General features: G+C 35.5%; 1 protein-coding gene across 2 annotated transcripts in view; it reads left to right on the plus strand.

Moving 5' to 3' along the window:
- The window catches only part of Gabrg2 (gamma-aminobutyric acid type A receptor subunit gamma2), an 88,170-nt gene that overhangs the window by 18,871 nt on the left and 56,108 nt on the right, over nucleotides 1–13,191 (plus strand). For both annotated transcript variants that reach the window (XM_052758483.1, XM_052758482.1), the window contains exons 2-4: nucleotides 6,449–6,600; nucleotides 8,219–8,286; nucleotides 11,126–11,346. In XM_052758483.1, the coding sequence (XP_052614443.1) occupies nucleotides 6,449–6,600; nucleotides 8,219–8,286; nucleotides 11,126–11,346 (441 nt within the window). The remainder of the gene's footprint in view (nucleotides 1–6,448; nucleotides 6,601–8,218; nucleotides 8,287–11,125; nucleotides 11,347–13,191) is intronic.

Consider the following 13,191-nt stretch of genomic DNA (forward strand, 5'->3'; position numbering starts at 1 on the left):
ACTATTTTTGTTGTCTTATAGAACAGTAGTTCTCATCCTGTGGTTCATGACTTCTTTGGGGGCTGAAAGACCCTTACACAAGGGTTACCTAAGACCATCAGAAAGCACAGATATTTACATTACAATTCATAACAGTAGTAAAATTATAAAAATGAAGAAACAATGAAAATAATTTTATGGTTGGGGGTCACCACAACATCAGGAACTGTATTAAAGGGTCGCAGCATTAAGAAGATTGAGGACCACTGACACAGAGGATTTTTTTGGTCCCAATTCTTTTGCCTTGCAGCATAAAGCTTACATGATGTGATTTTGCCATTCCAAAGTGCCTACTGATAATTGTAAATGCGTATATTGATTTCTAAAAGACGGCAATTATAGGGTCAGCTATGTTGACACAACAAAAGAGAGACGCATTGAAGTTCTTAAAGTTTTTTTTCCCTATAACACAATGAATATGCAATAGTATCTATATTTGCTATTGTTACTTCTAGAGGAAAACCAAGTGTGTACTCCCCCCACCTCAGCACAAACCATTTACTCCTGGGCTAAGGAGACGGCTCAGAGGATCAGTTAATTACCTCAATTGAGATCTCAAGCACCTGTGCAAAGTCAGATGTGGTGGTGCGTGGCTGAGGTAGTTCTCCATCTCCGAAGATAAAATTCAGAGAGCAAAACTTCCCATGTACAAGAATTTTTTAATAGAAGTGATTCAAGGGTATCACTTCTCTGATAGATATGACCTGAGGGAGATATAATGACATGTAAAATATTGTTCATGTGAATCATTTTGTCTGTAAAATAATAACCCTGCTACCAGTACCGACATAGCGGTAGTGCAACTAATTTTTAAACCACCCTAGCAGTTTAAACTTATTTCAAACATAAAAATAAATGATATTCTCCTTATTTTTTTATTTCACTACCTTACCTATTTTAGAGAAAGAAAAATATAAAGTGTATTTATGAGGAAGTGAGTATCAATGGATTTACAGACAACTCAATGAAGCAACAAATAGTTTTGAATTCTTGTCCAACTCTTTGCTCTTTTATGTTGAGAGTGTATAATAAAGAACTCCCCTATTTAATCTGGAGCTTAGTAGTTTGATTAGAATATGACCTAGATGAAAATATAAAACTCTATAAAATAACTAACTAGTTTTTCACAGCAAACACCCAAAATATATACCAATATCAAGTGTTTAGAATCTTTTATGTAATTGTACTTTTTTTTCTTACAAGCTCTGCCTTTTCCTAAATAACTCATTTATTAGTTTTAAGAAGAGTTAATGCTTATAGATATGGCTTAGTTCAAAGCACATATAAATGTGTAAAGACAGAAATAAAATGAAGATGGTGATTTACAACACAAAGATATAGATTCAAATGACTAAGGCAAACCGGGAACATGAATTTATTAAAGAAATCCCAATGCTTATGGAGTTTGTTAAAGAGCCTGACTTATGACTATAGATGGATCATAGAGTTCAGCGTTTCTAGAAAATCCCCTGAGAATCTTTAGACTACTAGTCCAAACTCTTGGCCAGATGGCCTGTGGCAACCTCTTTAAGCTTTTAGAAACGAGAAGACTGAAGGTTTGTGGACACTGTTCCTTGGATATATTCATTCAAGTGGAGCTTTTTAAATTATAATCAATTAACTTAAAAATAATTTTGATTGCATTCTATTTCCTCTATGAGGAAGTCTTTTTGAACTAAAAAGTACTACAAAAATAATAACTCTAAATACTCCCCAGGGGACTCTAACTGGTTCCTGAACTCAGATTTTCAGGTTTGTTTACTTTCAAGACACACAGCAGTTAAATGGATTTTCTTAAATCATTATCAGCCTGTTTGTACCCAGGCATGCTCACAGTTCCACAGGATGCCTCATTTATTGGTCAGACATTATCATCCTTACATAGTCCTCTGTAAATACAGAAGCCCCACCTCTAAAGACCAGAAGAAACAGCCTACCATGAATGAGGGAAGTTTTTTTTGCTTTTTTTAGACAAATCTGGAAATGATCCCAGATTATGCATCATCCCCTTTAATTTAGATCTCAGCTGGGAGAGCTGTGGAGGAGCTAAACTTCATTTATTTATAATATAGGGGCTCATTATTTTTCTTCCTGGAAAACATCTGTTTTTGGTTCTTCTTAAGTAATGTTAGGTAAATGAATCTACCAGTATAGGATTTTAGTTACATGTTTGGAGCCATTATGTTAAACCTAGCAATGGTCACCTCATCATAATAATTATGATGGACTTAGACACTAAATAAGCATCTTATTCTTATACAGTGTAATATGAGCATGCTTAAAGATGAAAACTTGTGGTTTTCTAAGTTTGAGTAAATTTTCCTAGGTGATAAAGCAAGAATGAATATAGAAGGTAAATCAGATTTACCTGTCTCCTGAATATATGCTCTTCGTTTTCTTGTTGTATTTTAACTTTTCTTAGTGTCTATTTGGGCATTCTGAAGTGTGGAGAGAAAACCACCACTGGTGTATTTATTTTTAATGATCAGTTAGATTTTTGTTTCATAAATTGGTAGGAAAGTGATGACATTGAGAAAATCTTTAGTTAAGTTCAGGAAAGTTTCTTTCTTTCTAAGCTAGTCTATTTTATTTCTACATTAACTGAATTTTTGATTCTAGTTGCCAGACAGTAAAAATAATAGCAGTGTGGTACCACTGTGCTTGGAATATATATTTATCCACATGAGAAGTTTCCATAAGTAAATTAGGTCACCTAATCAGCATCTTCTTATATTTAAGAAAATAGAATCAAATAGAATCCATATGTCTGACAGGAAAGGAAGGAGGAGAGGAGAGGAGTGGAGAGAGAGAGAGAGAGAGAGAGAGAGAGAGAGAGAGAGAGAGAGAGAGAGATTTAAAAGAAACGCATGAATGATTAAGTTAATAAAATACTATCATGATTACATTTGATGGACTAACCATATTCTTTCTTCATGAACTAAATAACTTGAACATTTTTCCGCTCGAACCCCACCCCCTCACACTGGTAAGATCTGGGTCATAGGATTAGAACTCCATTAGGCAGTACTCAGCAGTACTTTGGTGAAATGAGGAATTGAGCCCCAGAGGCAGTTTCCTAGCAGAAAGCTAGTCTAGGCTACAGTGAGGCCTTTCTTTGGAGAGGTGGTTGAAATTTTGCCAGCCCACCCTATGCAGTATAGGTGCTCTGGAAGGGATGCATATATGGAGCTTCTATGCTCATTAAAATACAAGACATAAAATGGTGTCTTTGGTAGATGCTTTGTCCATGTACTTTATTTTATTTTTTTATAAATTTTTGTTTAAGAATTTTGTGCATGAATATATTCTAGTTATATCATTTCCATACTTTCAAAAATTTATTGCTTGAGACTTTTACATATGTATGCTATAATATGTGATAATATCTACCCAATATTCCCTCCTTTTTCTCACCCTGGAACTCGCCCCACACATATATTCCCCTATCAACTTCATGTTCTGTTCTTTTTTTTTAAAAGAGCTGCCTACTAAGTCTAATTAGTTTTACTCTTATGCCCATGGATAAGAGGGCAACTATTGGAGCATAGACAAGCTACCAGTGGTCACATCACCAAACCATAATGATTCTTCCTCAGCAGGTATCAATTGTCCATAACATCGCAGTTAGAAGTGTGGCTTCGTGAGACCTTCCCCTGTCTATGCTAGCAGTTTGGCTGCTTGATCTTCCATAGACAACCACAGCTGCTGGGAGCTCAGGGTAGCCATAGCCACGTCATTTCCAGAAGATATTTTATAGCTTCCCATCTTCCAGCTTTCACATTTGTTCCACCTCATCTTTTTAATCTCCTCTTCTGTGACATTATACCTTGGCCTCTTATCCAATGGTATCTGTTGGGAAGGTTGTTGACAAGCATGTTGTGCTCAGAGCCACACACTCAGAACCACTTCCTCCATTTTTTGACCTGTTGTGAGCCTTGGCACTAACTACTGCTAAACTTCTCTGACCAAAATTGAGCGCAGCCCAGTTCTGAGGGTGTAAATACAATCTTTAAGAAACAGTTGGACAATTTAGGAAAATAACAATAACAGGTTCCACTCTAGAGCCTGTAACTTCCCCAGCAACGGGCCTTGGACCAGGATTATGGTGCCAATCATGAACTCCCCCCTGGAGGAAGAGGCCACAAATCCATCGGAAGGCATGTAGGTACCCAGTAAGAGTAACTAATCAACATAGGTACATTATATATTGCTCCAGTAGTCATACCTTGCGTGGCAGATCAGTATTGCAGTATGCAATACTCAGTGACAGGTAAGGCCCTCGATGTGTTTTCTTCTTTAACAGACTACATAGCCCTTTCTGACACTATAAAAGTTAGCCAGCAGGAAGGAATTTTCCCGTTTGGTTTGACATAGATTTCTCTATGTCTTACAGGCAAAATGTGTAGTATCTTTAGCCATAAGAGTCTTTATCATGTGGCTATGGTGGGTAACCAAGATAGCCTTTGTTGTTTTTGGAGAACTCAGAAGTATCCCTGACCAGTAATGTGTAAGGAAATATCCTATGGCTTATATTACGATTTTCATTTAATAACTTGTGTCTTCTGTGAGAATCATTGTCTACTCAATCAAGTACATCATGTGAACTACACACACACACACACACACACACACACACACACACACACACACTAGTTTACTAACTAATGCACTCTTATAAGGCTTTTCATACATACTTAATTTTAGATATTATTTTCTAAAAAAGCTATAAAAATAGCAAAATGACTGTTCTTACTTTCTAAGCTAATCTAACTAGTTAGTATTCACTCTTAAAACATCACCTTCTATCTTCTTTACTTCCAACATTAACAACTCAGTCACCATTCTTCTACAGTTTTGGACATTTACATACTGATCATCTATTTCTCTCTATCTGTTTATGTGCCTATACACTTCTGCAATTATACATACTATGTACAAATATATATATATATATATATATATACACATATATACATATACATATATATTTAAACTACATATGTATTTACTGTTTCCACATTGTATGTATAAATATTTCAGTAATTGATATGATTGAGGAAAGGTGAAATTTGGCATGAGGAAAAAATACATGTCTCAGTAGGTACAGACTTCTGCCACCCAGCCTCAGGACCCTAGCTTGACCCCTGGGAACCACATGGTAGAAGGAGAGAGCAGAGTACCATGCATTGTTTTTTGACCTTCTCATAACCACTGGCCTCCACTGGTGTGTCATAGCACTCTTTCTGTCTCTGAAGTAAATAACTCCAAATAAATAAATGTAATAAAAATTCCTAAAAACTATATATACATTCAAGGCAAAGTGGCAATCTGCTATCCAATAATACCCATTCTGCAACATAATTAGGAAAATAAAACTAAAGCTGAGGATGGGGTGTGAACCCTTAAGTGTTAATTTTTCACAGTCCTCAGATTTCATCTTGACTACAGATTTCTGGAGCCCTGATGAAAGTGAAAGGGGGAGGTTTGGCAAGAACGTACATTTTATAGACCTGGAAAACTGTAGTAATTTTGCATGTGATGGGGAGGGGCTGGAACTTGGAGCAAGGGAAGATATAAATCATGGAGTTTAATTCATTTTCCAAATCCATTCCTCATTTCTACACCAATTGCTAGGGATTTACCAACTGGTTTCACCAAATAATACTGACTGTCAGGATATCCTGAGTCTATTTGATGAGTCTAAGCAATTAATTTTATTCCTATGACTACAGTACACCCAGCTTAGTTAATATTGCTGTGGCAAAGGGTGAATTAAAGTCAGTAACTACATTTTTCTTCATAGTACCAGTTTCTTAACAACCAAAGATAAATGAACAACTCTAACCTTCAGTGCAAGAAAGTGGAGAAAATACACATCATGTAGCCTGGGGGAAGAGAAGACAGCAAGCCTGACCTCTCTTTAGTGGCTCAGTTGGGGGAGGAGGGGCCTATCTGAGGACTGTGGGAGAGACTCTAATTATCACTCTCTTACTTTCATTAATAGGTTGGAGTAAGTTAACTTCTCTAAGGAGCAAGGAGACATTATGGCTGAATTATAAGGCTGCCTTACAATAGTTAAAATATCACGTTCACAATTTTTTTTAAATGTCCTTTATGAGACTGGGCAGGTGGGTGAGAAGAACATCAAATATGGAAAGGCAAAAATAAAAGATAACACATGGCTTATTTATAGACTGGAGGGCAAAGCACTCTGGAAAACTGGCAGAAACATTTTAATACATTTAAATCTCCATCTGCACAGTTTAATTGGTTCGATTAACCATTAGGTAAACTTTTTTCTACACTCCCACAGTCCTGCTTTATCCCTCCTTTGCTCTGGTTGGTTTGTGGTAGAAGTCAGCTCAGGTGTAATCTATGTGTTTAGTGACCAATATTTTTCTTTTCTTAGCTTGACTAGCCAAAAATCAGATGATGACTATGAAGACTATGCTTCTAATAAAACATGGGTGTTGACTCCAAAAGTTCCTGAGGGTGACGTCACTGTCATCTTAAACAACCTACTGGAAGGGTATGACAACAAACTTCGTCCTGATATAGGAGGTATGAGGAAGCTTTGGATTCTGTGCTGAAGAGGGGATACACCAGCCCTAGTTACTTAATTAGAGTAACACATCATTATATTTCAAGAGCCAGGAAGATTTAAATTATAATCCTATAATTTTAAATATAAAGAAAGGGTATATAAATAGCATGCAAGCCTGGGGGTAGCAATGATGAAGCTATGAACCTGCTAGATATTTTCCTGGATATTTCAAAGACTATTTTTTAAAAAAGTTGTTGTTATTTTATAAAAATTTCTGATGAAGAATAGCAGAGAGGATATTGGGTACACACAATTATGTAACAACAAGCTAAAATTTCAGTGACATTAGCAATAAGTAGTATATGGCACCATAGTGGGGGATGGGCTAACCTAGGCTAAGCCAACTAGGTCTGATAGTCTCTCATTCTACTATAGAATCAGCATGTGAGCTGTGAGAATCCTTTCCATGGAAATAAAAAAGAACAAGAGAGGTGAAACATCATGAGGCTTAATGTTTGGGCTTAAGATTGTCACATTCACTTTTGTCTAGATAGTATTTGTCCAAGTAAGATTCACCAACCCCAAAGTCAAGAGACAACAAAGTAACCTCCCTTACAGGAAGGAAAGGGTGTGGATATCAGTGCTGATGAAGAATTCCATCTGCCACAGAGCATTTGGGCATGGTACTTTCAAGGAAAATGAATAAGGATGAGACAAGTATGCTTGAATTAAAGCCCAGAAAGATCTCATGTATCTTCTGCTCATTAAATGCTACATTAAAATAGATCACATTCATTTGATCTTGACTGTTACACCACCTATTTTTGTTTTTGTTTTTTTTTTTCGAGACAGGGTTTCTCTGTGTAGCTTTGCGCCTTTCCTGGAACTCGCTTGGTAGCCCAGGCTGGCCTTGAACTCACAGAGATCCGCCTGGCTCTGCCTCCCGAGTGCTGGGATTAAAGGCGTGCGCCACCACCGCCCGGCAGCACCACCTATTTTTAATATTAGTTCTGTTTGACAGATTGGTGTATAATGGGCTTCTTGATGGTTTCCCTTTTACTATCCACACAGTTACAGTATCCAGTAGGTCATTAGTGAAGATTTTGATTTGATGTTGGTTGGAGATGCTTGAGGGAAAAGTGGTGATAAAAGAATCAGCAAGAGCAATGTTGCATTATTGTTGTTTATGTCTACTGTGAACTTCTAATACATAGTTCCTCAATTGTTCATTAATTATGTTTCTATACACATTAATCAAATGGGGTCAGCAGGCACAAATGGATTCTAGATCTTGGAGGGGAAAAATGATAAAATTCAGGACATCTGAGAGAACGCTATAGAAATGCAAACCGGAAGAACATTTTTTGATTTCTTCCCTTTTGTTTTTGGAAAAGCCAAAAACTATCACACTTGCATTTTGAAACAACATGCTTAAAAAAGAGATATGTCTTTGAAAAAATTATGAAAATCTGAAGTATCGACTAGTAGTAAATTAGTCCCGAGTAAACCATTTCTAGCGCAGCTAAAGGAGCATAGGCTAAGAAAGAGACTGAAAAAATATATAATTTTGTTCCTGGTTAAAACAATCAAACAAAAAAACCAAACAAACACCTATTCCTATAATTTTCTTTGCAGTGAAACCAACATTAATTCACACAGATATGTATGTGAACAGTATTGGCCCAGTGAATGCTATCAATATGGTAAGTTTCATAATTTAATTTCTATTTTTAGCTTAGAAATAATAAGGAATATATTTTTTTAAAAGGAAACAAGGGTTTGCAAAGAAAAGTCAACCCTAAAGACCTATTTTTTTCATGTAACTTGAAGCTGTTAAAAATTTAAGGATTTTTGTCATAAAAATCACACATGGTTAGAAATGAAATTAATGAGCATAATTGTAATATCATATTGATCCAACAATTACTGTATACCTGTTAAGTACCACCTACAACAAAATATGAAACTTTTTTGAAGATTAATGCTATAGGAACAATACTTTGATTCAAATTAGAAATATTTCTCAGAGAAATATTCATATTTATAATATTTTCAGTCTAAATCTATTTTGGAAAACTTCATTTAGTTTATAATACAACAATATAAGGGAATAAACTTATAGTATATTTTAATGTAAATAATATGGTAAAATAAAATAAACATAAATTCCATTAAAATACATAGCAGAAAAATACTGTTTCAATACAAGCAAAATATTGTATAACAATATAATAATTTATGGTAATATAATGATTGATAATTGGTATTTGCTGTGCTAGAAAAAATTTATTCTATGCATATATATATACACACAGAATGATATAAAACTTCAATTATGTAAAACTTACATAATCATAAAAATAATTCCCAGTTGTTACATTCTTAATATTCTGACACAAACTCTTAGTATTTAATGACTGTGTGAGTAACAATTTACGTTGTCTTTGCTGGCAGTGCATTCAGAGTTAGAGCTTAGCTTTGTATCTGAATGATGGTTTCTGGGAACTGTCCCTTCGTTTTGTAACAAGCTGTTTCTACACCTTTGCATTTTTATTTTTATTTTGTTCGGTACTAAAGTATGTCCACATTTATTGTGTCATTTTATTTCTAAGCTCAGCATTAATTAGTTAAAATATAGTTCATAAAATTATTTGTTCTCTCATTTAAAAAAAAGCTTCAAGCAGAGAACTAAACTGTGTACAAGGTGGCAGGGCATAAACAGTGGACAGACAAGGAGAGTCCAGAACACTGTCGAAGCAGCCAGAGAAGTGTATCCTGATGATGCGTGTAGTCCTGAACAAACAATGCTTCCTCTGCTGTCTCCTGCTTTTCAACATAAAATGAAGTATAGGATGCTGGATAAGGGAGGGGCCCTTCTGAGTGAATCTTCCCTAGTCCAAGAACTCTAAGTTGATTCTATTTGTTCTGCTTTTCCTATTTCGAACCAATCTGATTGAAATCAAGATATAAAGTAATGCGTGGATCAGAGATGGTTATTTGGAACCATGAGGATACTATATAATTTAAGATATTACTTACTGTTATAAGACTTGCTTCTTTGGCGTATTGATATAAAGTGGTTTATAAATCATTTGACAAGTGAAAAGCATTTAGTCAGAGGACTGATCCAGAGTAAAAAAATGTTGAAGAGTCACACACACACACACACACACACACACACACACACACACACACACGGACACACACACACACACGGACACACACACACACACACACACACGGACACACACACATACGGACACAGACACGGACACATACACACACACAGACACACACACACAGAGACACACACACACACAGACACACACAGAGACATACAGGTATACACACACACACACAAACACAGACACACACGGACACACACACACAGACAGAAACACACAAAAGACACACACACAGACACACACACTCGTACACACAATGGCAGCAGGATTTTTTTTTTTATCATCCACTGTCATACTGATGGCAAATTCAAAGTGCAAAAAAATCCAAGTATTGAAGTATTTTGAAGTATACATTGAAGGTATAACCATGTATTAGGAGTAATTTTTCATTTTTAAAATGTGGATAACAAAGCTCAAATAATAAAGAAGTATTTTTTTTCTCAAGACTACCTGTGAATGTGGTAGCAGTACTAGATCAGTATTCTGATTCCAGGCCTGCAGGTCTGAATTTCTACAGTAGTTGCTTACCTTTGGCTGAAGTCACCCACCCTCCCTATAGTTGATAGGCTCTTGAGGTGAATCAATGCATTCATTTGTTGTTATTACATTTAATAACTAACATATTTCATGGGAGAGATTAATTCAGCATATGCATTACTAATATTTTAATAAAATTACTTTATTCTAATTAACTCACAAGTAAAAGCATTGTGTAGCTAATTAAGTATGATATTTATTTTTATCTCCTTCAGAGAAAATGAAATAAGTAACCGTAAATTCTAGGAAGTTGTCTTTTATGTTTGCTCTTTGTCAGGGGCAAAGCATTCTGCATATCTTGTATTTTTACAAAAGTAACCATTTGAGATCTTTAGAACCCTTCTTTTATTATGAAGCAGCTGCACCTACAAATCTCCATTTAAGTGCCCCTTGAATGCTCAAGACTTTGGTTTACTCTGCAATAGCAAACCTGGAACACTTAAGTCTCTTAGGAGACATTTAGAGATACCTGGTAAGGGTTTGGGTGGGACAGAAGGTTTGCTACTGGTATCCAGGACAAAGAAGCAGAGATAATGATGGCCAGGGCACCACCTTCCTTCACCCCTCACCAACAAATAATGAGCTGCCTCCCTGCTTTACATGGGTGTGAAGGAAGGCATTTATCAGGGATTGGCTATCTGGCCAGAAATCAAAACCATATACAACTGGTGTCTAAGACAGATATGGTAGTGACCTCATCAGCAAAGCTGCTTCTTCCTTTTGGACTATTCAAAACTCAGACAACATTGTCATCTCATTCTGGCAATAAGCACAGGACTGAGCAGCACAAACACTAAATCCTCTGTTCTTTTTAAAACAGGAATATACAATTGATATTTTTTTTGCCCAAACCTGGTATGACAGACGTTTGAAATTTAACAGTACCATTAAAGTTCTCCGGTTGAATAGCAATATGGTGGGGAAAATCTGGATTCCAGACACTTTCTTCAGGAACTCCAAAAAGGCTGATGCTCACTGGATCACTACTCCCAACAGGATGCTGAGAATTTGGAATGATGGTCGAGTTCTCTACACCTTAAGGTATTATTTGGGGGAAAGGAGTGCTTGGTGGAAATAAAAGAACGCAATGAACCCTATGCTTTTAGGAAGGAAGGAAGGAAGGAAGTATGGGTGGAAAGTGAAGTGTGTGGCTCTTTGTTTTTTAGCTTGCTATCACATGAACTAGGGCAACTGTAAAATTCCTATGTGCAGAACTTATTGGATGGTGTATGAGAAAGGACTTGGTCCTAGAATTCATATCAATGTTCTTTTCTACGTAGCAAGCGTGATGTTTCCCTTGTTGTATTTTCTATTTGGATGAATTAAGTGAGCACAGATATAAATTATCAGGAAAGATGGAGCCACTACTTCCTGGACTGTGTACACTTCTCCCTACCTCCCACTAACTTATCTCCCATTCTTTAATGTTTTTGAACTATAGCTAGTAATTCTTAGCTGTCAGGTAAGAATCTTACCCCACATGTTTGTCAGAAGTGAAAAGAGTGATGGGTAAAATGCTAACCAGAGGGCATGATATGGAAGTATGCCAGATGTAAAATTTGCTTGTATATTAGCAAAAATTTAAATAATATGCCTCTAGATTTTAGCATGTAATAGGTACCAGTAAAATATATTTATGCTTTATAATTCTTAATAATATATATATATATATATATATATATATATATATATATATATATATATATACCATAATATTTTACAAGGGCCTGAACTTTTACCAGAGTTAGGTCAGATGATGTGAAAAATAGCTCCAACTGCAAAAGTAACCCATTGTGTTGATTTTAAAGTCATTGGGAATTTATTAAGTTACTGATAAGGTAATGACTAGAATGAGAAATGTGAAAATCAAAGTCTGTATTATAAATCAGAGCTCATTCTGGATTTTGAAATATGCAATCATTCAGCCTACCTCAGGTCTTGTTATCATTTTATAATGTAGTCATTTTTGAGTTTTATTAATTTGAGGAAGCACTACAGTGTTTAATTATGGAAACATCCTAAAAGTGCCAATTATTATCTGCTTAAGGCTTGAGATAATGTATGAATATAGAGAAAGAAAGATGATTTTAGCTTAGTTGCTTATCTGAGCTATAAGTGTCTATACATTTATGTGCACATGTCTATAGAGCTATATATTTCTGAGTCTATATCTATATCTGCAATCTATCTGTATTGTCTTTTTTAATAATATCATTTAATTTTGAGAGACAATTCTAATAAAAATAAAATTTAATTAAAATCTCATTTGTGAATAAAGCCAAGCTTTTCTTTGAAGAAAAATCATAAAGAGACAATGATTAACGCCTCCTGCTGTGAGGAGTGATAAGCCTAAGTACAAGTCCTGTGACTTGTCCCTGGTCATGTGACCTTGACTAAGTTCAAATACAACAGAGCAGTACCAGCACTTTCTTAGTAAGGAATAGTTCACTTGATCCAAGCTTTATGGGCAATTAAAGATGCACAGGAAAAATCATTAATAGCTTTATTATACTACAAAAAGTTTAAACGTCCCCAATTAAAAGTTACGCTAATTGGAAAGTCTTTTAAATTAAATTTTTATAAAATAACAATTTTATCACTTAAGCAGTGATATTGTAGGTTGTAAGAAATACAGCTCACAGACGTGAACATTCTGAAAACTACTAATCATCACCATTACAGTGTGACCTTTTTCCATGCATCTCCAAAAGTGGTCAGAGCATTTGGATTCCTTTAGATTTAGACTCCTGGAGTCTCAGTCCAGGGCTTGAAACTCTGCATCTTGAGGCTTTAATTGTGTATAATCTGAGACTCACTGGTTAAGGCTTTCCCAATCTCTCAGTGTATGTGCATTTATTATCTCTTTTTTGTGTCTTTAGATAGCCC

Source organism: Peromyscus californicus, unplaced genomic scaffold, assembly GCF_007827085.1.
Source record: "Peromyscus californicus insignis strain IS unplaced genomic scaffold, ASM782708v3 Scaffold_3__1_contigs__length_106647218, whole genome shotgun sequence".
NCBI lineage: Eukaryota > Metazoa > Chordata > Mammalia > Rodentia > Cricetidae > Peromyscus > Peromyscus californicus.